This window comes from Acipenser ruthenus, chromosome 23 (assembly GCF_902713425.1).
Source record: "Acipenser ruthenus chromosome 23, fAciRut3.2 maternal haplotype, whole genome shotgun sequence".
Classification (NCBI taxonomy): domain Eukaryota; kingdom Metazoa; phylum Chordata; class Actinopteri; order Acipenseriformes; family Acipenseridae; genus Acipenser; species Acipenser ruthenus.
Genome location: NC_081211.1, coordinates 9,425,048 through 9,452,464, shown reverse-complemented (window position 1 = coordinate 9,452,464; position 27,417 = coordinate 9,425,048). Strand labels below are relative to the sequence as shown.

The window sequence follows — 27,417 nt, the reverse complement described above, 5'->3', positions numbered from 1 at the left end:
GCTGTAATCGGATTAACTCCTTTCTAACTGTTCAGGTATGTTGTTATTACATGCATGCACTGGGTTATAGTTTTACCAGTCTTCCTACCTTGCAGTTTCCAGATTTGATTAACCAATGTTTGTCAGTTTTACGTTGAAGGTGGGTGGAGCAGACTGATCTTTGGCCCGAGTGACCTTTGCTGCTTGTTGTTTCTTAGGTTCTCCGTGCAGGGGGCAACCAGCGGCCTTTGACCCCGAACCAGAGTCAGCAGGGGCAGCAGAACGATCAGCTGGTAGCGGCTGCCGCTGTGAACTCCGCTCTTGCCTTTGGACAGGGGCTGGCGGCTGGAGTGCCAGGTGAGAACAGCCGGCAGGGAAGGATGTTAACCCTTTGTGGTCCATTTATTCAGCGCGTGTCAGGCTCGTCAGGTCCGGTTTATTTTAGACACACTGTTTAAAAGTATTTTTTTCCACAGTAAAACAGGTTTAAAAGGCACTGCATATCAACAGGACACTCAGTACTGCATATCCAGCACCGCCCCTCCCCTCGTTCGATATTTTTCAAATAACTCGTAATAATAGTACATACCGATCAATCATCTCTTGATCACTCGTTTTATCACCAAACTCCTCAATAATGCGATCCAAAACAATTTTATTTGTAGCTGTCCTATTTAGTTGATTAAGTCTGTGATAGGAACTGCTTAATCCCTTTGTTGCCACAGTTATGTTAGGAATCTAATATGTCTGTAAATGTGTGCACAATACCAATTGATGTGTTAATAAGTTTCCTTTATTGATTCCAATACTCAAAAGTTACACTTACAGTTTTATCATTAGACACAATAATGAAGCCACTACTTATTATCAAAAATTAAGCCATGATATGTCACCAGTTTCTGGGAGGGCATCGGACATGGTGCTAGTGTGTGTATCAGAGGATTTTGAATGCTTCTAAATGCACTCAAATGCCTGTCTTGTATATCTTGCCTAATTGTGTGTGAAGCTAAACCTTGTTTTTGCTAGCTTAGTTTCTCTGTGTCAGGGGTGTTCCAAGGTCAGTCAGGTTCATACCCCACTCATTTCCTACAGTTGAAGGTTGTGCTCCTCTGATTCAGAGATGTTGCCCTTGTTTCTAGGCTATCCAGTTCTGGCGCCAGCTGCCTATTATGACCAAACGGGAGCCCTGGTGGTGAATGCAGGGGCGCGGAGTGGACTGGGGGGCCCGGTTCGGCTTATGGGCCCAGCACCGCTCCTCATCAGTCCTACAGCTGCACAGGCAGGTAAGAGCACGCGCCAGTGTGGCTGAAAACAGTGGTACTTTCAAATGAAAGAGCGGTTGGTGGTGGTGTCTGCCAGTTTCACAGACCTTGATTAACTTAGGTAAGGCAGCCCAAGACGATTAGTGCCATTGTCCATATTTTTTTGAATGGTTCAGAAAAAAGTGTTTTAATGTCCCCAAAACAAAATGGGTGCCAAAACTGCTGCCCAATTGATTTACTCATTCACAAGTACCAGTAAATCAGGACCTAGTAAAATGGTATGTAACCAACCTGACCTTTTTGTGGGGGGGACAGGAGTTCTTGTACCCAGATCTGCTTAGATGTCAAAGCAATAGTTTACTTTTAAAAAACAGTAGCATTCACATTACCAAAAAAACATGTTTTCTTTAGGATTTAGGGATAGGGAAGAATATAGTTTTGTTATGAAAGAAAAGTGATGCAACAACTTCATGGTCAAAGTTTTGATTTGGCAGCCATCCTGATGAGTATACTTTGTAGATTAAAACGTTGACCATTTGTAATGTTTTGGGAAATATGGCCCTAGTGTCTGCACTCCATGTTAATATAGTTCATTTGAAACTCCCTCCCCCTCTCCACAGCGGTGGCAGCAGCGGCGGCAGCAGCCTCTGCCAGCGGTGCAAATGGAGGTCTGGCTGGAGGAGCCAGCGGGCCCTTCCGGACCCTGGGTAACCAGCAGCCGCAGCCCCAGCAACAGCCAGGCAGCAACCTGGCCTCTAGCTCCTTCTACGGGAACAGCTCTCTGAACACCAGCTCCCAGAGCAGCTCCCTCTTCTCACAGGGCTCCGGCCAGCCGGGGAACAACTCGCTGGGCTTCGGGGGCAGCAGCTCTCTTGGGGCCACGCTGGGATCCACACTGGGGGGCTTTGGTACGGCAGGTATGTGGGAGCAGGGCAGGATAGAAACTGCAACTAGCCCTGCTGCACCCAGTCCTGGGTTTCAGAACTACCCTTAATGAAGTATATCATTTAAATGATCAGGAGCCAGGAGTTTGTGGAATCATCAGATTCCTGTTAAATAGTTTATTCCTCCCTTAAAACTCCTAAGAGTAAAGCTACAGGCTTGAGTGTCACTTATTCAGAAGTGCGATCAGTTTAGAGTAGATTTAGCAGGACTGCTGGCACCTGGTTATTTCAGTAACGTAATGTGGTGATGCAGGTGGCAATATAGAGGAATCAAACATAGGAGATTTCTCTTTACTGCGTTGAGATGCTGTCATTTCATAGCATGCCTATCTGTACAGCAGCGCTCGTATCAAAACTGTGACCCATGTTGTCCTTATGCCCCTGGGCTGCTTGTGCTGCTGCAAAGTTTGTTTTACAATTAATAGCTGGTTGACACACCTGCTGAACATTGCCTAGTATGTTGAATTTTGAATTAATCTGCTACTAAGTTAAGCTTTCCATTATCCATGTTCTTCAGGTATAGTAAGTAGAAAGCAAGAAAAATTAGTAAGCTTTCCTTTACAGTGCATTTCCAGTGCTCTCTTGTTCAACAGTAAATTGCGATGCACTATACTTTAGTGTAAGGGCCCTATAAATTCATTTTTCAATATCTGCAAGTCAAATAGAGGAAGCACTGCAGTTTGAAAAGTACCCCAGAACGGTTTTGGCATCTTTCTTTTGCTCTCTTCCATTTTCTTTCTGTTTGTTTTATTTTCCATGTCTGCTGTCTCATTGCAGTTCCGAACTCAAACACCAGCAGTGGCTCTCGTCGGGACTCCCTGACCAGCAGCTCAGATCTCTACAAGCGGGCCTCGAACAGCCTGACCCCCATCGGCCACAGCTTCTACAACGGGCTGGGCTTCTCCTCTTCCCCGGGGCCGGTGGGCATGCCACTGCCCAACCAGGGACCCAGCCACTCGCTGACTCCACCCCCCTCGCTGTCCACACACGGGTCTTCAACCAGCCTCAACTTGGGTGAGCGAGGACGGGCCACATGCCGGAGTTACAGCTTCGAAATGTGATTAGACAGCCACAAGCAGTCAACGGATAACTAGATCATTCCATAATAAACCCCAATGGTCAGATTGTCGGACCCCACTTGTTATTGTAGGCCTAATAAACGCATATCATGTTAGTAGGGGAATAACTTCAATAGTTATACTGGTTTTTATTTGCAAGTATATTTTGTTGTTTTTTTTAATAAGGCTTCATGGTGACCTCATACAGTTGTCCTGTATACTGTCTTCTGCACACGTGCATTTCAGACAAAATAAATGGGATAGCAAAGTGTGTATTTATTCCAACTATATAGCAAAATAAATAACTTCCAGGTTAATTTACAGTGCGTGTCATAATACTGCTGAAAAGGAATACATTTACTATAAGACTGTTATAGGTATGTAATTATGACCCCTGCGTTTTGTCTGATTTTCGGTAGGTGGTCTGACCAATGGGAGCGGGCGCTACATCTCGGCGGCGCCAGGGGCGGAGGCGAAGTACCGCAGCGCTAGCAGCGGCTCCAGCCTGTTCAGCCCCAGCAGCCAGCTCTTCCCATCCTCACGGCTCCGCTATGGCATGTCCGACGTCATGCCCTCGGGACGCAGCCGCCTGCTCGAGGACTTCCGCAACAACCGCTACCCCAACCTGCAGCTGCGCGAGATCGCAGGGCACATCATGGAGTTCTCCCAGGACCAGCACGGCTCCAGGTAGGGGAGGGAGACCAGCTTGAGGTCTGTTCATTTATTTAGTCAAATACCAAAAGAAAAACTTTCTTTCTCGTGGATATTAAATGTGCATCTATATTCTGTTACAGTAATCACTGGCACGGGGGTGAGCACGTTCAGATTTGTAACCGGCAATACTCAAAGTGGTATTGTCACAGTAGTACTGTGTACATTTTTTGTTGTTGGTTTGTAATGCAAAAAAATAAAATAAATGCAACATTTCTTGTTTACTTATTTTAAAGTCTTCTGAACTGGATATTCTCTTCTGGCTGTGAGACTGGAATGAGCATGTATCCCTGCCGTATTGCTAATGCATGTTTGTTTCTCTGTCCAGGTTCATTCAGCTGAAGCTGGAGAGAGCCACACCTGCTGAGCGGCAGCTGGTCTTCAACGAGATCCTGCAGGCTGCCTACCAGCTCATGGTGGATGTCTTTGGAAACTACGTCATCCAGAAGTTCTTTGAGGTGAGTGTTTCTTTGACCACCTGTCTTCTGGCACGCGGGTCTCAGTTTACCAGAACAACTTTTTTCCCCCCCTGTTGAATACTAGTAAATGTGCATATTCATTTTTTTGTTACTAGTTTTGTAACATTAGCAAATCGTGTATGTTATAGGGTTTTGCAAACTGCTGTGAAACGGAGGCTTCTGTCCTTGTAGATAGGTGGAGATGTGTGTGTCACGTATCACTCGAACCATCCAATTGTATTGACTTGGAATGGGCGTTCCCTAGCTCTGGAGGGTTTTTTGAGATTTATGGTCTCCTGCAATTTTAGATTTTCAGGTATTGTGGAGGGTTAATGAATGTTAATTTGAGTACTGTGAAATAAACACTAGTAGGTATTTCCAGCTGTGGCAGGGGGTGTTGGTTATGAGCACACATGTTAGTTTGCCCGCGCTGCAGGGCCATGCCTCCTCAGATAGACTCATGCGTTGTGTTTTCTCCTCCGCAGTTCGGCAGCCTGGACCAGAAGCTGGCTCTGGCGGAGCGAATCCGCGGGCACGTTCTGTCGCTCGCTCTGCAGATGTATGGCTGCCGGGTGATCCAGAAAGCTCTCGAGTTCATTCCCTCGGACCAGCAGGTTATTGTAAGTTTCAGAGCACATTTTAATACTACTTCTACTGTTGTCTTTACACATCTACTCTGTCGTTCTCTAGTATTTGTAGTGCGGTCCCTATTTCTTTTTTTTTTATTTTAGTCTTTTTAATCTGTGCTCCGTAGCGTTTGTGTACTAAAAGTGTTTGAAGAAAACAAAGCATACAAAAACGTAACAGTAGCATAAAAACTGATTGGAACTAGAGCTTGAGATGAGTCTTGTCTGGCCATGCAATAACACGAGGGAGAGCAGGGGAGAGGAGAGGGCTTGAACTGATTTGAGATACATCAGGAAGATCATAAGATCCCTGTTGCACTGAAATAAGTGAAGGAGGAGAAGAGTAACTTCTGTAAAAAAGTGTGTCCACAGCATCAAAATATATACATTATTTCCGTTAGGGATTGGTTGGATCTCATTAAGCAGTTTACCCCAGACTGAAGACATTCAACTAGAAAACTTTAGTCAAGCAGAAAAATGAACCTGCTGATCATGGCTGCAATCTAGAAGAAATGATTTACGATTTAATCAGTTGAATTCTCTAATGCTAGTTATCCCTTAATCAATACAACTTGCAATCATATGATTGTATAAATTGATAGTTTAATTAGAAATTATGCGCAAACAGCTAATTCAGAATTATGTAGATACACAATTGATTAACCCCTTCAGTGTTAGGGGCCGTAGTCAAACAAGCAAACAAAAAGGTTGGTTATATTTTTTATAGTGCTTTGATTGGCACAGCTTTTGATGGATACAACATTTTTAGGGGATCCAAGGACCTATTTTTAACAAACTTAATCTTACTTTCAGAAGTTATTTTCAGAAATGATTGATCGTTATTGATTACTGTCTCTGTTGTACCATAGCATATGCAGTAGTAACTCGGTGCTTGGGCACACTGTGTTTGACCAATCGCTTCTGACAATTTAGGATATGTGTGGGAGGGTTTAGTCTCTCAAAACGTGAATAGTGGATTGATCACGTCAATTAAACGGTGAATGATGTATGCCTAAACTGGCCTAATAGGATTTCTCCATGTTCAGTCTGGAATCCAGCAAGTCAAATAAACAAACTGAAGTGTTTTCTATTTCGGGTCGTGGTTTGATTTGAGCAAATCCTGATGGCTACAACATTTAGTAGACCCACAGGAGATAGCATTTTTGTCATTTTATTTTATTTTCAACAGTTATTTTCAAGACTAATCAATCGTTATGATTGCTGTATACTCTCCCAGGCTATGCTGCACCATCCACAGTAATAATATTCTAAAATATGTCGGTGCCCTAAAGGCTGCGAGTGAGTAATCGCTTACAAAATTTTAGAACATATGTAGGGGGGTTTAGTCTTTCGAAATTATATTTTGAATTTAGTTTTTGTCTACATCTAAAAATATGTATAGTTTACATATTGACCCGACAATCTGTTTTAAATGTTTATTATTATTTATTAATATAAATGTTGACGCAGCCATGACAGAAACATACTAACTCCTATTTTTTTCACTCCATAGATAGTTAACACATTAGCAGTGCAAGACACATTTGTCTAATTACCATGTTAGGACATTTACTTTTTTAGGGTTTTAAAGTGGCACAAAAATTGTAATTTTACATTTTTTTCCCCCGTTTAATCTGCAATATCTCAATCAATTGAGTAGATATGCCCAAGTAAACTATATCAAAGTTCAGATTGTGCTGGAAAAAAAATATATAGGTTTCCTATGTTTCCTTTAGAGATCAGAGAGAAATTTGACTTGTAAACAATTGTCCCAAATTCAAGAAAAACCTCTAACACTGGGGGCGTGGAAAAACCCTTAGCAGCGAAGGGGTTCATATCACTCCGCAGCAGTGTAATGCATTCAATTTATTTTAATGTGCATTTTATAATGAAAATTGACTACTGTTAGCAATCAACTTGTATTCTGGCTAAACACTTTACATTAATAAGTGTGTGATGGATTAAGAGTTTGGTGTACGTGAATGAAGCTCATTTAACTGTTGTAGACTATAGCCTTTTGTTAATCTACAAGGTGGCTTCATTTTCCTTCAGATGTGTGTAGCCTGTTGCAAAGAACAGCTTTTGTAATTTCAGACACCAACAGCATGCCAGTAAGCTTAGAATAAAAAAAAAAATAGCAATTCAATGTTTATTTAAAAAGAGCAGTGTAATGGTCAAATGTTTTGACAACAATTCCGACTTGAATTCAAAAAGTAATGCACTGCATAAGGAAGTACACAAACCTAGTTACTAAATCCTCCCGTTTTGTTGGTTGTATCCCAGTCTAGAGTTTACAGTACTCCTTTTTCTCTCCTGTTTTCAGAGCGAGATGGTACGAGAGCTGGACGGCCACGTGCTGAAGTGTGTGAAAGACCAAAACGGTAACCATGTGGTGCAGAAGTGCATAGAGTGCGTGCAGCCTCACTCCTTACAGTTCATCATCGACGCTTTCAAGAGCCAGGTGAGGCCCACTGCAGGACGCTGCGCTCATTCAGCTGAGTGGGCTGTTCAAATACAGAAGTGCTCTCATCCAAATGGCATCCAGTTAAAGTATGCTGACCAGGGCTTTTTCTCTTGAGTGCAAATACATGGAGCCCTGATAGACTGACTGACTGACTGACTTATCTGTCTGCAGGTGTTTGCCCTGTCCACCCACCCGTACGGCTGCCGTGTGATCCAGCGAATCCTGGAGCACTGCCTGCCTGAGCAGACCCTGTCCATCCTGGAGGAGCTGCACCAGCACACCGAGCAGCTAGTGCAGGTAGAAACAACCAGCCCCACACCAGAGATCCTCTTCCCACTGCCCTGAGCATAGGCATCACAGCACCCTGCTTCATGAGCAACCAGACACCTCCCACTGCCCTGAGCACAGGCATCACAACACCCTGCCAACCAGACACCTCCCACTGCCCTGAGCACAGGCATCACAACACCCTGCCAACCAGACACCTCCCACTACCCTGAGCATAGGCATCACAACACCCTGCCAACCAGACACCTCCCACTGCCCTGAGCATAGGCATCACAGCACCCTGCCAACCAGGGTCTCATTTTCACAAACACATGCCCCTTGAACATTTAAATAATGTCCTCAATTAAGGGTAGTTCTGACACCCAGGGCTAGTGTGAGTTTCTAGCTAACCCTGCCTGTGATGTGTGGACTGCACAGCACTGGTTCCTTAGCCATGCTAGAGCTCAGAGTAGCTGTCCTGCTGCTAATTCCTGGATTGTACCCTGTTAGTGCTTGCTGTTGTACACACACACACTTTTATTGACAGACAGGGAACCATTAGGAAGTGTTTAGTATGCTCTGCCATGAGACTGAACCACGTGATGTTGCACTTTGACAGACTGCGATATTTATCATGGTGGCTGCAGGTGTACGGCTGGGTATCCCAGACTCTTAACAGCAGGTAATGTGTAGTTGAGGACCACCATGTCCTGAGTCTTGACCACGAGTTGCAAGCAATCCAGCATGCTGAATAGAACCGGCCCTCTCAGACGTAATTTTCTGGTAGCTGTAATGTTTTTTGCTTTTGTCCTAAAATTTAAATAAGTTTTCACTAGAGATGTTTGATCAATTATTGATCATCTGTCCTTTAATTTAGATTACATATTGATAAATTGATGCATCTAATTAGAGCCTGTAAAGTTTCCCGTTGCCAGCTTGCATTACAATGTCGATTTTATATACAGGGCTTCTGGTTTTTGGTGTTTTTAAAAAAAAAAAAGTAAAAATCAGCAGGTACTTATCGCTGCTTATTTTCAGGTCCATGCAACAGGTAAAAACATGTTAAAACAACCCTCCTACCCATATTCCACAATGGAAACTGGTAAACAGCAGTATACATCAACAACTTAAACAGTAATGTAATATGGACCGTACTAACATCAATGAAACAAAACCTGTTATATTCGCAGCTTGTGGCACTAGTAGAAGGCATTTACTCGCCTGAAACCAAAGCCAGGCCAAATAAAGACATTGTGGAAAACAAGTGCTGCACTGCACATGAACTCTGTACGTCCAACTTAAAGAAACGTCCAACTTTTATAAACATCAAAACTCCCTTTTCGTCAGCACAGTTTTAAAATGGGTCTGCTTTGATTGTAGTAAATGCACACGTATTTCCAAGCTGGACGCGGACGTTGAGGATCGTTCTGGACATTACACAAAATGTAAGGAGTGTGCAACAACAACCACCCAGATACAAACGGACGCGGGAAGCCTTCTCACGAGCATTCTTTCTCAGCAGGGGATGTTGGGAAATGGAATAAAAACCAGTGGAGATTCTGGTTTTATCAGTTTCATAAAATAAATGCTGGTAACTTGAACATTAAATCTGGCAGGTATTTATCGGCAAAAATCTTTTTTTATCGAAAACCGGCACCCCTAATTATATAGTTATGTGCTTATATTAGTGATAATACGGTAGGTAGCAGCATTAGCGTGTTGCTAGGATACCAACTTCCGGCCTCTGGCTTCGCGTTGGACACATCAGTTAAGAATATTTTATTTACATTTTGCTGATTTAAAAACTAAAGCTGCACAATTTTATTTTTAAAGGAAAAATCGGACATGAATATTAGTAATTTTTTGGGGTAAAAAGGGATGGAAAAGCTGTTTGTCAATTTAGTGGATTTCGTGTGGATGGTAAATGGTTTTGACAGTGGTAATAGTAATGTTAATTTAACAAGCATGTTTTATATACATGACATATTCTGCGGATGCACGCATACTCTTCAGTTAATTGAACTCAAGTCCTTCAGATTTTTTTTACTTATTTTATCAAGTGTTCTCATTTGAATGCAAGCTGTACCTTGCTGTTGAACTATTATGCACAGCTGCATTTTTAGTTATTGGGTCTTCTGATTTAAAAATCTTAACCCTTTGTGGTCCTATGTCGTACCAGGTCCGACATTTAAAATTTTCCCTTTCTGGTCCAATGTCGGACCCTATCCGACATCATCAAAAAGACGTAAAACACAGATCTCTAGTCGTTTTTTCTCTGGAAAAAGCAGAGAAAACCATTCAATGGCTGAGTGAGACCGATAGGAATTGAGAGAAGCTGAAAAAAAAAAGGGGGGGGCGGATCTGAGCAATACACATAGCCCGGGCACCACAGAGATAACACGGACATAAACAAACAAGATAGCTGCTTCTGCATCCAACGCTCAGAGAATATCACAGACATTTGCAGAGCTTTTTGAGATGTTACGGTAATAAAATAATGACTTGGATCGCATTATTGAGTAGTTTGGTGATAAAATGAGTGATCAGGAGATGATTTTTCAGTATGCACGACTATGAAGCGATATGTGAAAAATATAGCGAACAAGGGGTTGGGCGGGGCTTTAGATGCAGTAGTGAGTATCCTGTTGATATGCAGTGCCTTTTAAACCTGTTTTACTGTGAAAAAAATACTTCTAAACAGCGTATCTAAAATAAACTGCGTGTGTGAAAATAAATTGGACCTGACGCGCTAAATAAATGGACCGCTAAGGGTTAATGTTCTTGATTTTGAAAAATAAAATGTTGATTGCATCCATTCGCTGTTAATGTATATGATAATAGATTAAGAAATGAGGTTGCCGATTGCACCACATGCCTAAATGGACTGAGCCAACTATTATATTTAGAGACCATTGCATGAAAATTGTCACTACACTGATAAAGCCCTTACGTTCTGAAGCAGACTTTCAATACCACGAGGCTTACAGTTGGTTCAACAATCTGTATGTAACCAGCCATCTGCCTGTAATAAATCACTTATCTGCTCCCAGGCCAGGAAAGCAAAGCTGCTAAACAAACACCTGAGCTGCTCACCGAAACCATTACAAACCTGTTTACACCCAGAGCAACCTGACTGTCTGGTGAAATAGACTTGTGGAAGTCATGTTAAAATCACCTCCGGCTACTGCGTCCTGTGTTTTATATACCAAACTGTTCCTAAATGTTACCATTTGCTGTTTGTTAAAACAATTGCCTGTGCAATTTAACTATATGCTCCTTTTGTGTGTTCTGGCTACTATAAAGTTGCTATATATTCTGCCGTGGCAGACTCAATCTTCAAACAGAAATCTCATCTAGTAGTCTCCAGTGGATTCTGAGAAATGCTCAGAAAGCGGAAGAGCGGTACATTGCATCAGCTGCAGTAGTTTGTTGTGTAGCTGGTTAAGCTTTGCGTAAATTCATACTGATGTGTGGTATTTTTTTGTCTGTTTTCAGGACCAGTATGGAAACTATGTGATTCAACATGTTCTGGAGCATGGGCGTGCAGAGGACAAGAGTAAGATAGTGGCTGAAATCCGAGGCAATGTCCTGGTTCTGAGCCAGCACAAGTTTGCCAGGTACTGGAATCAGTGTGTTCGGTTAATGTGTACAGTTCACCCTGTGTGTTATGGTATTTGAGAGGAGTAGAGAGTTGGTGTTTGAACAATTCATTGAAACAATTCTCAGTGAATAAATAGTGTGTTGTGAAAAAGCACTACTAACTACCAAATGGTTCTTCAATGAAGAATGTGATTTACATTTGGCATGAATACTTGCTCTCCCCTCTATCTCTAAGTTTTAACGGAACAGTCCTTTATTCCATTTATATTCTTACACATAAAGCATAGGCCATCAGGACCTACACATAATTGTATGTAGAGCTACCTCCTGTGATATGGCTGCTATTGTGTCCTGAGTGTCTCACTGTCCGTAGTGTTAGTTGCTGGTGTTGGTATTGACTGTGTTTCTTCCTTGGATACAGCAATGTGGTGGAGAAGTGTGTGACCCACGCCTCTCGCTCAGAGCGAGCCATGCTGATTGACGAGGTGTGCAGCATGAACGATGGCCCTCACAGTGCCTTATACACCATGATGAAGGATCAGTATGCTAACTACGTGGTGCAGAAAATGATCGACGTTGCTGAGCCAACCCAGCGCAAGATTGTCATGCACAAGGTAGGCTGCTGGAGGAATGAACAGGCAAGTTAGCAGTCCCTCCGGTCACAGCCGTTCTAAAGCTTTTGTATTGTTTTCTTTATTTATCTACATCCAGTGTTTGTATTTATGCTTTTGAGTCATGTATATGGGAGGATAACCCTAAGAGAAAAAATTGAAAAGTTCCAGTCTTTTGGAATGTCTTAGTTTTAAATCTGTTCCCGACTATTCCCATTGCTATGTCTAGCTGTATTGCTTTGAACCCAAGCCTCTGTGTAGTACAGGTCCACAGGCTCTTTATTGCACCCAGGTAATGATCTGCACTTGCACAGAGGCTTTAAAACTGGGTAAAGGTCTTTAGTGGAAAGATGAACCAGTCGAAACCACAAACTGTCAGCTCTGTTACTGTTGCGCAGCGAGGCATATCCGTGGGAGAAGTGCAGAACCTACTTGGGTTTAGTTGCATGCGGAAGAGCCCTAGTGGCTCTGCTAGTAAAAGCACTACCACTTTTGCCAAAATGCAGATTTTTCTTTGGGGTCAATGCTAATAAGATATGGTTCATGCTAATCACAAACTGGATAACTCATGATCTTTTAAGTGTTTTTAGGGTTGTGGTGAACTCTCATATATGCATTTCCACCTGGTTTAGGAAGATGTTTTACGTGTTTGCACTGATAGAAGTAACCTTTTCTTTTTCTGGTGTGTTGTACAAGGTTTGAAATACAGAAAAGATGAGGTGCAGATGTGTACCAGTAGATGCATGAAAGTGTGAGGGGACATGGGGTGGCTGCTCTTGTGCTATGCACTGCAGTTCTGTCCACTGGTTCACATAACTTGTACCATTAGGTTCTCGCATGAGCACAAGTAGGCATTATTGGTATGCAACATAATAAGTGCACATTTCTAAACAGGGTTTAGAAGATGCACCAATTGGAATGGTCTTATAAATAAAATACAAAAAAAAAAATCTTGTATATTCGTGCTTCATTGACCCCAGATCAACGTCATTCCTTTGCACACAAAAAAACAAAACAACCTGCATTTTCTATTAATCAGTCCACATGTGTACTGGCGTACCAGTTATGTGAATCACTGAGTATGCTCCTGGAAATAACTCACATCTCACATATCTGATGTGTAAATTAATAGTTTTTACAAAATGAAACCATATAATATGAAATTTGCATTTGCCTGAGTTGGTGACTGTTTCCCTTGCTGTTGCTGACAGTACAAGTACTTGAGTGACATTAAAGCTCACAGCATAGTAATACATACATATTGACTGGAGCTGAGGTCTAGTGGAAAACTATTGCCCCAAGAGTTGTGGGTTTTATTGCCCCCTGTAAGTCACTTTTTTGACCTAATAGTGTGAAAATTCCAAACAATATCGTTTTAATTAAACCCATGATGTCAGAGGGCAGTAGTTTTTTTAACTGTTGACTGCTAGACACTGTATTAACTAATAGCTTTGCGAGTTGAAAACTAATAGGAGAAATAAAACTGCTCATTTTGGAAGCTCCACCTGTCCCCTCTAAACCCCCTATTGAATTCCATTGCAGATCCGGCCCCACATCGCCACCTTGCGCAAGTACACCTATGGCAAGCACATTCTGGCCAAACTGGAGAAGTACTATATGAAGAATGGTGTGGACCTGGGACCCATGTGTGGACCACCCAACGGTATCATGTAAATGACGCACTCTGTGTCTCACCACCAACTCTGTGTCCTTCCTCACACTCTCGCACACAGACACACACCAACGCCCAACCAGAAGCAGCGCCAGGCCCACACGCTCTACCAGCAACCTTCCGGATTCCGTTGTGATTCTAAACTGAGTGGGCTTGCTTGCTTTCATTTCATTTCGTTTTTTTGTAAGGTTGCTAATTTATTTTACGAGAAGCCTTTGTAAATTTATTTTAAATTTGTTTATGCATATACTGCTAACTTGGTAGTTTTTTTTTTTTATTGTAAAAAAAAAAAAAGATTGAGAGTAAAGCCAACTGTCCTGTTTTATTTATTTTTTCTTTAAAAAATAAATAAAAAATCTGTATCACTGGTGTATAGAATTACTGTACATAGGTCTAAAGAGAGAAACGTCCATGTGTGGGGCAGTGTGTTGTGTCTGTAATCATTGTGGTCACTGCAGGACAGCTGCTTGGATTTGTTTCCACCGTGAACTGCAACTGTCTCCACACCCTGAGAAGGAATTTACTTTCTTTTGATATTTTGCTTAAATCGCATTTAATATTTTGCTGTGCTTACTGCTATAGTGCAAAAATAGTTGTTTTTTTTTTTGTTTTTTTTTTTATAAAGTTTCATTAATTTTTTTTGTATAGTATTGAAAACTTAATGCTTGCAGATTTAATTAAGTAAATTTAATCGCCCTATAAATCATAGAGAAAGGGGTTGGTGTGATGCATTTCCTGTGTCTTTCTCTCATTCTTCTTTTGCTAACATAAAAGCAGACTTTTTGATTATTTAGCACGGGAGAAAAGTTTAAAAAATAATTGTGGTCTTGCTTGTATAAATAGATAGTGTATACTTGGTGTAGACTTTTGCATATATATATATATAAAATTACATTTGTAGTTTTTTTTGATGTTCAATCTGTAACTATAATGTACCCTAGTAGTGAACACATACTTTTGATTGTATAATTGTACATTTGTAAACCTTCTGTAATGTAAATGTGGAGAACTTGGAATCAACTGTACAACCCTTTTTGGTATAAAGAAAAATACAAAAAATATTAGACCTGTGCATTTCAGTGTATATTCACACTTTTTTTTTTTTTTTGGTCGTGGCATATATAGTTGTTGTATATTGTAAATTGTAATATCTATCAAATATTTGTTTTGTTTTTGAAAAGCCCTTCTTTATATACAGCATAGTACTTGTAAAGAAAACACAGAAAAACAATGCTTCATGATTTTAACCTGTTACATAGTTTTAAAAAAAAGATTTATTTTAAATGTTATGGAAAATCAACATCCTGATCAAGTAGAGTTGTTTTTTTTTTTTAAGATCTTTTAAAAAATGTAATGGTTTTGCTTTTTGTGGCAGTTAAAGGAAAAACAAACTATGACATGGATACAAAATCCTTTAGTTTAGGCCCCTTTACATCTTACTCTGTGGGTTACATCTTTCCCACTTTTTGTACAGAAGATGAACTGTATTTTGCATTTTTTTTGTCTACTTGTAAGTGATTGTAACATACTGTCGATTTTTTTCCTTGTTGAAATACAGAATTGTAACACTACTCAGTGTACATTTATGAAAGCCTTGTGTATATTTCCAATGAACTTTTTTGCAAGCACACTTGTAACTCTGTGTATAGTTAACACAATCCTGTGTATGCTTCTGCCTGGGCAACTATTTTTTGTAACTTGTTGTAGATTGTCTCTAAACAATGTGTGATCTTTATTTTGAAACAAAACAACAAAAAAAACACCCAAAATTTCAAATTTGTGTGAGTTTGATGTGTGGTCTTTTCTTGGTATGGAGAACACTGATTTTTTTGCATTAGTTTATTTTTTGTATTTATTTTCATGTGCACATGTACAGGAATGTGTGTCACACTTACATTTTTACAAACATCTAGGAGAACCACTTATTCAATTATGATTTGTTTTAGAGAATTTTTTAGCATACGTTTAAACAAAGTACTAGCCGGGTTTGAGAATCGTGTGTGAGGGCTATACTGAAATTTGCCATAAATGCCCAAATTGTCCATTGCTTCGACATTTGTTTACCCCTTTTTTGGTTTTAGGCCCTGTCCACACTACATAACCAATCTTGAGAACCATACTCAAACGTTCTAGTTAATGCAGCTCCGAGCGCCCACACTGAAGTACCATTTCATGTTTTGTCGGGCTTAATGCATACAAACGCTATTAAAAGTCTGGTTACAGTTCCTAGCAGCACAATGGACTGTCGGGCTTACTATGACAGTATCCCACCATACACTGCATTTGTTTACAACCTGGCAAATATGGAGCCCATGCCAGTGGAAGATATAGTGCTTCTAGCATGAATGTTATGGCTTTGTTTCTTAAAAACACAAGGTACATTTTATCAGAACGTGCGTGTTTCGTTTTGAACTCTGAAGTTCTCCTTGATGGATTTCTATGCTCCGGAGATCAATGTGCCTTGATTTGGGCATCTGATCACATCACTCCATGAGCCGTTCTACAACAAGCCTCAGAAACTGTATACGCTACAGCAGTATTGAGTCGTTCTCAACTCCTTAAGGCACCTGTTTGCAATGTTTTCAAACATCAAAGATCATTTTGGGATATCGGAGAATACACCAAAAATGTTCAGTATTACACTGGCCACTTTTTTTTTTTGTTTTTTTTGTTTTTTAGATGTCAATCAAACAATACATCACATGAATGATTGAAAGAAAGTTAAAAATGAGGTTTATGTTGCTTATAAGGTTTATAGGAAGTGATGATTAGGTTGATTGACATGTGCTAAAAAGGGTTGCCAGGGCTTATAAAACTTAGGAGAAGGGGAAGCAGAGGAGAATGAAGACTGTAGAAACGGCTTTTACCTGGGCTCTTACCTCAGGCAATTTTTCTACTCTCCTTTGGCACAGAGCCATCTGGAGAGGACACAGCCATGTCTTTAACAGACCATGGGGGAGAGCCCTGCCCAAGTGAAAAGGACACCGCGCTCTGCAGAGCTGCGAGAGACACGTTTTTCCAGTGTGTGCTTAGAAAAACTCCCATTTGGTAATGGTTGCATTTCGTACTTGACAGGAAATAAATGTCTTATAACTAAAAATGAGACTTTTAATTAAACCCCAGCCGGAGAGCACAAGTCAGCTGAGTTATGTTGCTTTATCCCTGGGAAGGAGCGACAAGCCACTGGCTTTACGTGGGGCACAAGGCTGCTGCAGGATGCAACAAACAACAGACTAGTGCACAACATACACGTAATTAATAATAATAAAAAAAAAACTATTAGTGTAAATAAAATATTGCATAAATTATTTATAGCACAATAATTAGCGAAAATTAGTCATAAGCAACAAGTACTGTCAGGTCAGATCTTGAAAGGGTGTGCGCGCAGTCCCTTTATGTCCTCGGGGACAGGCGGGCAGGCTGTGACTGCACAGGCTCATCCGAGCTGCTTTGATACATATTATTCAGGTTTCCCGGTCTTTAGGAGGTAAATACCCATTCGGTAATGGTTACATTTTGTACTTGAAAGGGAACTTGTAGCTTTTTTTCCAACACTTCCCTTTTTATTTTTTTTAAATGTTAAGTATTTTGTTTTTATTATGTATTCTGCTTAGAAATACATGTATAAAACGTATTATTCTATGACCAGAGGGACCTTACAATACTTCCTAAAAGTTTTGTTGAAAAATATTGTTTCGTCTGAGTGATGGCAATGCCGTAAAACATTTATTCTCGGGGTCTTTATAAGCAATAATGGACACTTGTGTATTATTTTCTCAAAATAAATATATAAAAAAAGTTTCATTTCATTATCAGTAATAAGGAAAAAAAAAAGTACCTGATAAATCTAGTTCATGAAACATGTGCTTATATCCACTCATTTCTTGATAATAAATATCTTCCTGGTACCCAAGCGGAATGGTGCCCTCAGACCAATCCTCGACCTCAGGCAGGTCAACCTGTATCTGAGTCGACAGAGGTTCAAAATGTTGAGCATGCTACAGTCAATCAGGAAAGGTGACTGCTTCACCACGTGGGACTTCAAGGACGCGTATTTTAATTTGTACCCAGTCTCCAGCATAGGCAGAGCCCTACACGAAATTTGTCATCGGCCACCTACGGTTGGGTCTTACAGTGAATCATGTGAACAGCCAGCTCATGCCTTCTCAGACAACCTCCTATCTAGGAGTGTCTTTGGACTCCAGGTCCAGAGAATAGCTCAACAGAGCGCTCATGGTAGTGATGTTCCAGAAACTTCTGGGCTGATGGCAGCAGCTTCCCAGACTCTTCTTTTGGGACTTCTGCGTATGCGCCCTCTGCAGGTCTGGTTCAACGGCAGGGTTTTTCAGCCCGCGTTGAACCGTGGCTGTTTGTTGACAGTGTCTCATCACTGTCTAAAGGCACTCGCTTGGTGGAAACAGCCGGCCCATCTATGATAGCGCTAGGCAGTGTCCCCAGGAGAGGTTGTCACCACGGACGAGTCCAGCCTGGGCTGAGGCGCTGTGTGGAATGACTGGGGTGTACATAACATAAATGTTTTAGAGCTGCAGACAGTTTACCTGGCCTTGCAGCATTTTTTGTAGAAGGTTCAAGGAAGACGTGCTTATCCGTACGGACAACACAACAGTGGTGGCTTACATCAACCACCAGGGCGGCCTCAGGTCGCACAATCTCCATCGTGTGGCCTGCAAGCTTTTGCTCTGGGCACACGAGAACCCTTACTGCCCCAGTTGACAAACTGGGCGGCAGACCTCCTCTCAAGGAGAGTTCCCAGCCCCTTAGGGTGGAGGCTCACCCAAAAGTGGTGAACCTTATTCGGGAGAGCAGAGATAGCTCTCTTTGCCTCCCAGGTATCAACCCACTTTCCCCTCTGGTTCTCCATAATAGGAGACTGGGACCCTCTGACAGTGGCCAAGGCAACTGTTATATGCCTTCCCACCGCTCGCCCTGCTCCCGCTGTGTCTGGAGGAGAACAGGCTCCTAGTAGCCCCTTATTGGCTCAGGAGACTTGGGTTTTAAACTCAGATGTAGCTCCTGAGTGGCCAGCCATGGAGACTGTCCAAGTGCCGTGAGCTGCTCAGTCAGGCACGGGGGACCTTATGGCATTCCGACCCCTCAAGTCTGCAGCTCTGGGTCTCACCCCTGAACAGCTGCATTTGAGCCGCCTGGTGCTTTCTAATAGGGTGATTGATGCCCTGCAGAATGCCAGAGCACCGTCCACACCTTCCCAGAACGGGTACAAGTGGAGGTCTTTCAGACGTGGTGTCTGTCTCATGGCAATAATACTGCAATTTTGCAGGACCTGTTTGACGAGGGGAAATCCCACTCTACATTAAAGGTCTATCTGACAGCTATTTAAGTTTGCCATGTCAAAATTGACTCCAGCTTCTCGGCGGAGCAATTTTTTAAAGGGGCTCGGTGGCTTTGGTCACCTATGAAGGACATTGTTCCTCACTGGAGGTTAAACAGGGTGCTTAATGCACTCATGAAGCCTCCGTCTGAGCCCATGCATTCAGCTGAGCTGAAATATTTATAGCACAAAGCTATCGCCTCCGCAAAGCGGGTGAGTTAGATGCAGGCATTCTCCATTACAAAAGCCTGCTTCATTTTTACAGAAGCCAGGACAAAGGTTACGATCCGTACCAATCCTGCTTTTTTGCCGAAGACTATCTCGGCATTCCATGTCAACCACTCTGTGGAATTGGAGGCTTTCCATCCACCTCCTTTCTAGTCTGACAGAGAGAGACAGCTGCACACGCTCGGCCCTGTGCAGGCATTAGCATATTATGTTGACAGGACGAAAAGTTGGAGACAGTCTGAACCATTTTTTGTCTGCTTGGGGCAAAGTCCCATGGTCAAGCCCTGTCTAAACAGGCTGTCCAAATGGATAGCAGATACAGTCAGGAGTGGCTATGAGTTGGCCAACTTGCCCCCTCCAGAAAAGCTCACTGCCCATTCCACCAGGGGCATGGCAACTTCGTGGGCTTTATTCCAGGGTGCATCTGTCAAGGGCATTTGCTATTCAGCGGTGTCGGCTACTCCCCATACCTTCACTAGGTTCTACAGACTTAATGTCGTGGATCCTCAAAACCCTGCTTTTGGAACTAGAGTGTAAAGGGCAGCTTCTTAGTTGGCCTTTACAACACAGGCGTAGAGGTGAGTTTCTCCCTCAGTTTTTTAGTCCTAGCTACTTGTTACTGGGGCTCCTAATGGTAAAGCACAGGGCAGCCTCTCGGCTTAGCCTTGTAGCATTCCAGTCGTTCTGCAATCTTGCCCTTGCGATGGCTTTGGTACACTTACCCATGCGGTAATGGTTACATTTCATACTTGAAAGGGAATGTTAGGTTATTATCACAACCCTGGCTGCCTGAAATAGAAATGTAACCATTAACCTTCAAGGTCACTGCATCCATGATTGCAGCAGGCTTGAAGCACAAATGCTGATGAGATCTGTGTGCGCAGTCCCTTTATGTCCTTGGGGACGGGCGGGCTGTGACTGCACAGGCTCCTCCGAGCTGCTTTGATACAGATGTCTCACGGTCTTTAGGAGGTAAATACCCATTCGGTAATGGTTACATTTCTATTTCACGGAACCGGGGTTATGATAATAACCTAACGTTTGTATGGTTTCTGAAGTAATTTATAATGTTCCCCAGAGTGTTCTGAATTTTTATAGAAAAAGAGTCAAATACAGCCAAAAACTCCCTAGTCCTGGGGGCGCATCCCACTGAAAAACACTTGGTCCTTTAAAGGGTTAAGGGATTTAGCTCTGTTTCTGTACCACTTACAAAAGGCAGAGTCCAAGTGAGAGTGGGAACAAAAGATTGGCATCAGTTGGTGCAGACATAGAGATGGACTGGATACTGAAATGCCTTCTAAATTGTACCCAAATCCAGAGAAAGTGACAAACCGAGGGTTAGTATGGAGTTTAGGTACAGAGTGGAAGGGGGGAGCACAAGAGAGCAGAAAAAGGCGTAGACTGACAAGTGGCCGCCTCCATGGGTCAAATATGGGGAATACTGCCATCTTGTGGATAATGATAAGTGTTACTGAAGGATTTCTAAGCACCAAAAGGGACAGATGCTAAAATGGATTAGGGTTTAATACAAGGACCTGGGTTACACAAGTAGTGCCCCCCAGTGGATTAAATGAGTAGACATTGGAAAAGTTTGCTAAAGACAGTAACAAAGTTTCACTGGCATTGGTCTAGGAGGCTGTGTGGTCCAGTGGTTAAAGAAATGGGCTTGTAACCAGGTGGGCCCCGGTTCAAATCCCACCTCAGCCACTGACTCATTGTGTCACTTAACCTCCTTGTGCTCCATCTTTTGGGTGAGATGTAATTGTAAGTGACTCTGCAGCTGATGCATAGTTCACACGCTCTAGTCTCTGTAAGTTGCCTTGGAAAAGGTGTCTGCTAAATAAACAAATAATAATTGGGACAAGGCGAATGCAACTGATTTATAGTTTTTTTTTATTTACTTGATGCACAGACATTCAAAAGGGTGCCCGGCCAGACTACAGGGGTCGCTGGTGTGCAGTGGGTCAAGGACACCCTGGCCGACCTAAACCCAACCCCCGCTGGGCGGCGCTCAGCCAATTGTGTGCCGCCCCCTGGAAGCTCCCGTCCACAGTCGGCAGTGGAATAGCCTGGACTCGAACCGGCGACCTCCAGGCTATAGGGCGCATCCTACACTCCACGCGGAGCACTATTATTCAGCAGACGCTTCTATCCTAAGTGACTCACAGAGACTAGGGGTTGAACTGTGCATTACAACTGCTGCTGCAGAGTCACTTACAATAGGACCTCAGTTTTATGTCTCATCCGAAGGACGGAGCACAAGGAGGTTAAGTGACTTGCTCAGGGTCACACACAGGGAGTCAGTGGCTGAGTCGGGATTTGAACCTGGAACCTTCTGGTAACAAGCCCTTCTTTAACCACTGGACCACCAAGCCTCCATTATTTTTAATGAGAGTGCCATCTGTAAACATGTTCAGTGGTTTACTGTTATGAGATGCATCCATGCCTGCAGTGCCTCTATGGTCGGGGCAGTCCCGATGTCCCAATATCCTGTGTCCTGATGCATAGGAAGAAAGAGATTTCCAGCTCTAGGGCGTTTGCTCTCGAGCCAGTACTGTTTTGTTTTTTCTCTCTAGCGGCTGCTGACCCTCATGCCTGCCTGGCAGGGATTGTGTTCACATGACCAGTTCTCAATTTATTTGCATATGTCATATTAGGGCTGTCAGTTAAGCCTCCAAAAAGCAATCTATTAATTGGTCACACAAAATATAATTGTTCAAAAAATATCGATGATTGTACCGCCCACAGAAATTTTCGCACCCTCCCCCGTCCCACCGACGTGACTACTTTAATATTGCTGTTCAGTAAAAGCTTGTGCACAGCAATGGAATGCGAGGGGTAATTAACTGTACTCTAGCTATGTGCGTGGTACTATAGGACAGTGGTTTTCAACCCCGGTCCTGGGGACCCCCTGTGTCTGCTGGTTTTCATTCCAACTGAGCTCTCACATAACATTATATAAATAACTTGAACTCCACAACTGTTTGAGAGCTGAAAACAAGTAATAATGTCTAATTAAGCAAATGATCAGTTCAATTAAGGGTCTAGTCAAGTAATTGAGAGTTCGGTTGGAATGAAAACTAGCAGACACAGGGGGTCCCCCAGGACGGGGTTTGAAAACCACTGCTATACTACTGGCATAAAAATATTTTATCAGCTGTGGGCGGCACTGATTGTACTAGCATTGAATAGATGTGGTCATCAATCAGGAAATGCAGACGGAGCACACAGCCCGCTTTGAAAAATACATTGTAAAAAAAACAACATATTATTCACAGATTTAACAGTTCATTTTGAAACTCCAAAGAAGCGCCAACTATATACAGTCAGTTTTCTTCAATGTGCACAATTTATTTATATGCTGTTTGCCAGGAATACAAGCCTGCCGTCCTGCTCTGGATTCAAGGCAGTGTGCCTGCCTGCCTGCCTGCCTGCCTGCCTTCCTTCCTTACAACGACACACAGTTGGGCTCTTCACACAGCAGACCAGAACAGACTGGCTGCTTTCTTTAAATACCCTGCACCTGGCTCTAATTTACAATGATCGGCAGGTGCAGGGGGTAATTCATAATAAAACAATTAAACAAAAACAATGAACTCATGTTTTTAGGCAGGGAGGATAGTAACCCCCCCCCCCCCCCCCCCCCCCCCCCCCCCCCGTTGTGTTCCAGTAATTATTGAACCGATTATCCAGTATTTATATCGATGTATTCAATGAGGAATGGGATCGAATGAAAAATCAATTTTCAGTTTAATCGTAGCAGCCCTATGTCATGTTCAGTCTACTGTGTCCATATTAGGACATCTTCGTACATCAGGCAAAAAGGAGTCATTATGTGCTCCCTCCTCTGAATCTCTCTCCTCCCTCCTCTGTAACTCCCTCCTCCATCCTCCCTCCCTCCTCTGAAACTCCCTCCTCTGATCTCTCTCCTCCCTCCCTCCTCCAAAACTCCCCCCTCTGAATCTCCCTCCTCCCTCCTCTAAATCTCCCTCCTCCCTCCTCTGAATCTCCCTCCTCCCTCCTCTGAAACTCCCTCTTCTGTAACTCCCTCCTCCCACTCTCCTTTGAAACTCCCTCCTCCCTCCTCTAAAACCCTCCTCCATCCTCCCTCCCTCCTCTGAATCTCCCTCCTCTGAAACTCCCTCCTCCTCTGAATCTCTCTCCTCCCTCCCTCCTCCAAAACTCCCCCCTCTGAATCTCCCCCCTCCCTCCTCTGAATCTCCCTCCTCCCTCCTCTGAAACTCCCCCCTCTGAATCTCCCTCCCTCCTCCAAACCCCCCCTCTGAATCTCCCTCCCTCCTCTGAATCTCTCTCCTCCCTCCTCTGAATCTCCCTCCTCCCTCCTCTAAATCTCCCTCCTCCCTCCTCTGAATCTCCCTCCTCCCTCCTCTAATAATCCCTCCTGAAACTCCTCCCTCCCTCCTCCAAACCCCCCCTCTGAATCTCCCTCCCTCCTCTGAATCTCTCTCCTCCCTCCTCTGAATCTCCCTCCTCCCTCCTCTAAATCTCCCTCCTCCCTCCTCTAAATCTCCCTCCTCCCTCCTCTGAATCTCCCTCCTCCCTCCTCTAATAATCCCTCCTGAAACTCCTCCCTCCCTCCTCTAAAACTCCCTCCTCCCTAACTCTCTCCTCCCTCCTCTAAAACTCCTCCCTCCCTCCTCTGAAACTCCTCCCTCCCTCCTCTAAAACTCCCTCCTCCCTCCTCTAAAACTCCTCCCTCCCTCCTCTGAAACTCCCTCTTCCCTCCTCTGAATCTCCCTCCTCCCTCCTCTAAAACTCCTCCCTCCCTCCTCTGAAACTCCCTCTTCCCTCCTCTGAATCTCCCTCCTCCCTCCTCTAAAACTCCCTCCTCTGAAACTCCCTCTTCCCTCCTCTGAATCTCCCTCCTCCCTCCTCTAAAACTCCCTCCTCTGAAACTCCCTCCTCCCTTCTCTAAATCTCCCTCCTCCCTCCTCTAAATCTCCCTCCTCCCTCCTCTAATAATCCCTCCTGAAACTCCTCCCTCCCTCCTCTAAAACTCCCTCCTCCCTAACTCTCTCCTCCCTCCTCTAAAACTCCTCCCTCCCTCCTCTGAAACTCCTCCCTCCCTCCTCTAAAACTCCCTCCTCCCTCCTCTAAAACTCCTCCCTCCCTCCTCTGAAACTCCCTCTTCCCTCCTCTGAATCTCCCTCCTCCCTCCTCTAAAACTCCTCCCTCCCTCCTCTGAAACTCCCTCTTCCCTCCTCTGAATCTCCCTCCTCCCTCCTCTAAAACTCCTCCCTCCCTCCTCTGAAACTCCCTCTTCCCTCCTCTGAATCTCCCTCCTCCCTCCTCTAAAACTCCCTCCTCTGAAACTCCCTCTTCCCTCCTCTGAATCTCCCTCCTCCCTCCTCTAAAACTCCCTCCTCTGAAACTCCCTCTTCCCTCCTCTGAATCTCCCTCCTCCCTCCTCTAAAACTCCTCCCTCCCTCCTCTGAAACTCCCTCTTCCCTCCTCTGAATCTCCCTCCTCCCTCCTCTAAAACCCCCTCCTCTGAAACTCCCTCTTCCCTCCTCTGAATCTCCCTCCTCCCTCCTCTAAAACTCCCTCCTCTAAAACTCCCTCCTCCCTCCTCTAAAACTCCTCCCTCCCTCCTCTGAAACTCCCTCTTCCCTTCTCTAAATCTCCCTCCTCCCTCCTCTAATACTCCCTCCTCTGAAACTCCTCCCTCCCTCCTCTAAAACTCCCTCCTCCCTCCTCTAAAACTCCTCCCTCCCTCCTCTAAAACTCTCCCTCCTCCTCTGAATCTCCCTCCTCCTTCCTCTGAAACTCTCTCCTCCCTCCTCCCTCCCTCCTCTAAAACTCCCTCCTCCCTCCTCTAAAACTCCCTCCTCTAAAACTCCCTCCTCCACTTCAGCTCTCAGAAGGGAGTTTCAGAGGAGGGAAGAGGGAGTTACAGAGGAGGGAGCACATAATGACTCCTTTTTGCCTGATGTACGAAGATGTCCTAATATGGACACCGTACTAGTCATATTGCAGAAGCATTTTGTTTCCTCACTGCTGCTGCAATATGATTTGATGTGCATGGTTATGAGTATAATGTGGGAGCCAATGGAACATGAAGGACTGAGTTAGCCACACCCTTCATTTACATACAGCATTCATTGATCACTGTTCTGAGATATTATGTGTTTGTGTTACGTGTTTTGTGTTCGCATTATTATTTCGGGACTGCAACCCCTTGTTTTGGCGCTGGCAATACCCATTGCTGGGTAGAGCCAGCTTTATTATTTAAAACCTTTGTTCAAGGAGATTAAAGAACCTGAACTGTGAATTTTGTGTTTGTCCTTTGTCTGGAGCACCTGCATCACCTGTACACCTGAGCACTGCAAACCACATTGCCACAGACATGCATTAAAATGAAAAAATAAACAAATATTTGGAGTTTCAAGAAAATGCTTTCTAAATAATTTTATTGAAATGAAGTCAGCCTGTGAGTCCCGCAGATGAAAATGACATCTATCACAACAAAAAGAAAGTACTCGTTTACCAGGGACTGCAGTGAAACACATTCATTCATTCTGCAGTGAAACACATTCATTCAATCTGCAGTGAAACACATTCATTCAATCTGCAGTGAAACACATTCATTCATTCTGCAGTGAAACACATTCATTCATTCTGCAGTGAAACACATTCATTCATTCTGCAGTGAAACATTCATTCATTCTGCAGTGAAACACATTCATTCAATCTGCAGTGAAACACATTAATTCATTCTGCAGTGAAACACATTCATTCATTCTGCAGTGAAACACATTCATTCAATCTGCAGTGAAACACATTCATTCAATCTGCAGTGAAACACATTCATTCTGCAGTGAAACACATTCATTCATTCTGCAGTGAAACACATTCATTCAATCTGCAGTGAAACACATTCATTCAATCTGCAGTGAAACACATTCATTCAATCTGCAGTGAAACACATTCATTCATTCTGCAGTGAAACACATTCATTCATTCTGCAGTGAAACATTAATTCATTCTGCAGTGAAACACATTCATTCAATCTGCAGTGAAACACATTCATTAATTCTGCAGACAGGCTAAAAGAATTGAATCTGTTCAGTCTTGAACAAAGAAGACTATGTGGCGATCTGATTCAAACATTCAAAATCCTAAAAGGTATAGACAATGTCGACCCAGGGGACTTCTTTGACCTGAAAAAAGAAACAAGGACCAGGGGTCACAAATGGAGATTAGATAAAGGGGCATTCAGAACAGAAAACAGGAGGCACTTTTCTACACAGAGAATTGTGAGGGTCTGGAACCAACTCCCCAGTAATGTTGTTGAAGCTGACACCCTGAGATCCTTCAAGAAGCTGCTTGATGAGAGTCTGGGATCAATAAGCTACTAACAACCAAACAAGCAAGATGGGCTGAATGGCCTCCTCTCGTTTGTAAACTTTCTTATGTTCTTATGTTCTAAACATATCCTGTCATTCTGCAGCGAAACACATTCATTCATTCTGCAGTGAAACATATTCCTTCATTCTGCGCAGTAGAGAATGAAAAACATGCATTCTGCTCTTTCTGCGGCCTTCACTATATAAGTGAGCAGATAACCCGGAAAAGGGTTTATAAGGATTTGAATGGACCCTTAAGCCACACGGCTACAATGTGTATCATTTTATAGCTACTTTCTACAGCTCAAGATTAGCTCTGTTGTACTGTGCCAGTGTGGTGCAGTTTCTGTAAAAATTGGTTTAAATAATAAAACTACGCATGGAAAACATGGAAATTGTGGAAATTACAAAAAAAAGCTCTAAATGTACCCTTGATCATCCTATTGTCACCAAAATGTGTATGGTGGGTTGTTGAAACATGACTAGATCAGAAAGCCTTAACTTGGTAGATGATTTTTGTTGTTCATACTTTCTTTCAATGTGTTACAGTGGTGGAGCAGACCCCTACACTAGCTATGGGACAGTGTTACAGTAGTGGAGCTGACCCCTACACTAGCTATGGGACAGTGTTACAGTAGTGGAGCTGACCCCTACACTAGCTATGGGACAGTGTTACAGTAGTGGAGCTGACCCCTACACTAGCTATGGGACAGTGTTACAGTAGTGGAGCTGACCCCTACACTGGCTATGGGACAGTGTTACAGTAGTGGAGCTGACCCCTACACTAGCTATGGGACAGTGTTAAGGTAGTGGAGCTGAC

General features: G+C 43.3%; 1 protein-coding gene across 6 annotated transcripts in view; it reads left to right on the top strand.

The window, feature by feature from the left end:
- LOC117969783 (pumilio homolog 1-like) overlaps window positions 1-15,428 on the top strand; it is a 56,624-nt gene extending 41,196 nt beyond the window's left edge. For 3 of the 6 annotated variants that reach the window (XM_058997737.1, XM_058997734.1, XM_058997732.1), the window contains exons 11-22: window positions 198-336; window positions 1,119-1,262; window positions 1,862-2,158; window positions 2,963-3,199; window positions 3,663-3,930; window positions 4,283-4,412; window positions 4,898-5,032; window positions 7,362-7,499; window positions 7,674-7,799; window positions 11,265-11,386; window positions 11,791-12,007; window positions 13,523-15,428. In XM_058997737.1, the coding sequence (XP_058853720.1) occupies window positions 198-336; window positions 1,119-1,262; window positions 1,862-2,158; window positions 2,963-3,199; window positions 3,663-3,930; window positions 4,283-4,412; window positions 4,898-5,032; window positions 7,362-7,499; window positions 7,674-7,799; window positions 11,265-11,386; window positions 11,791-12,007; window positions 13,523-13,654 (2,085 nt within the window). In that variant the 3' untranslated portion in view covers window positions 13,655-15,428. The remainder of the gene's footprint in view (window positions 1-197; window positions 337-1,118; window positions 1,263-1,861; window positions 2,159-2,962; window positions 3,200-3,662; window positions 3,931-4,282; window positions 4,413-4,897; window positions 5,033-7,361; window positions 7,500-7,673; window positions 7,800-11,264; window positions 11,387-11,790; window positions 12,008-13,522) is intronic. The other 3 variants (XM_058997736.1, XM_058997735.1, XM_058997733.1) reach the window with 2 other exon arrangements.
- Window positions 15,429-27,417: the final 11,989 nt, after the last annotated feature.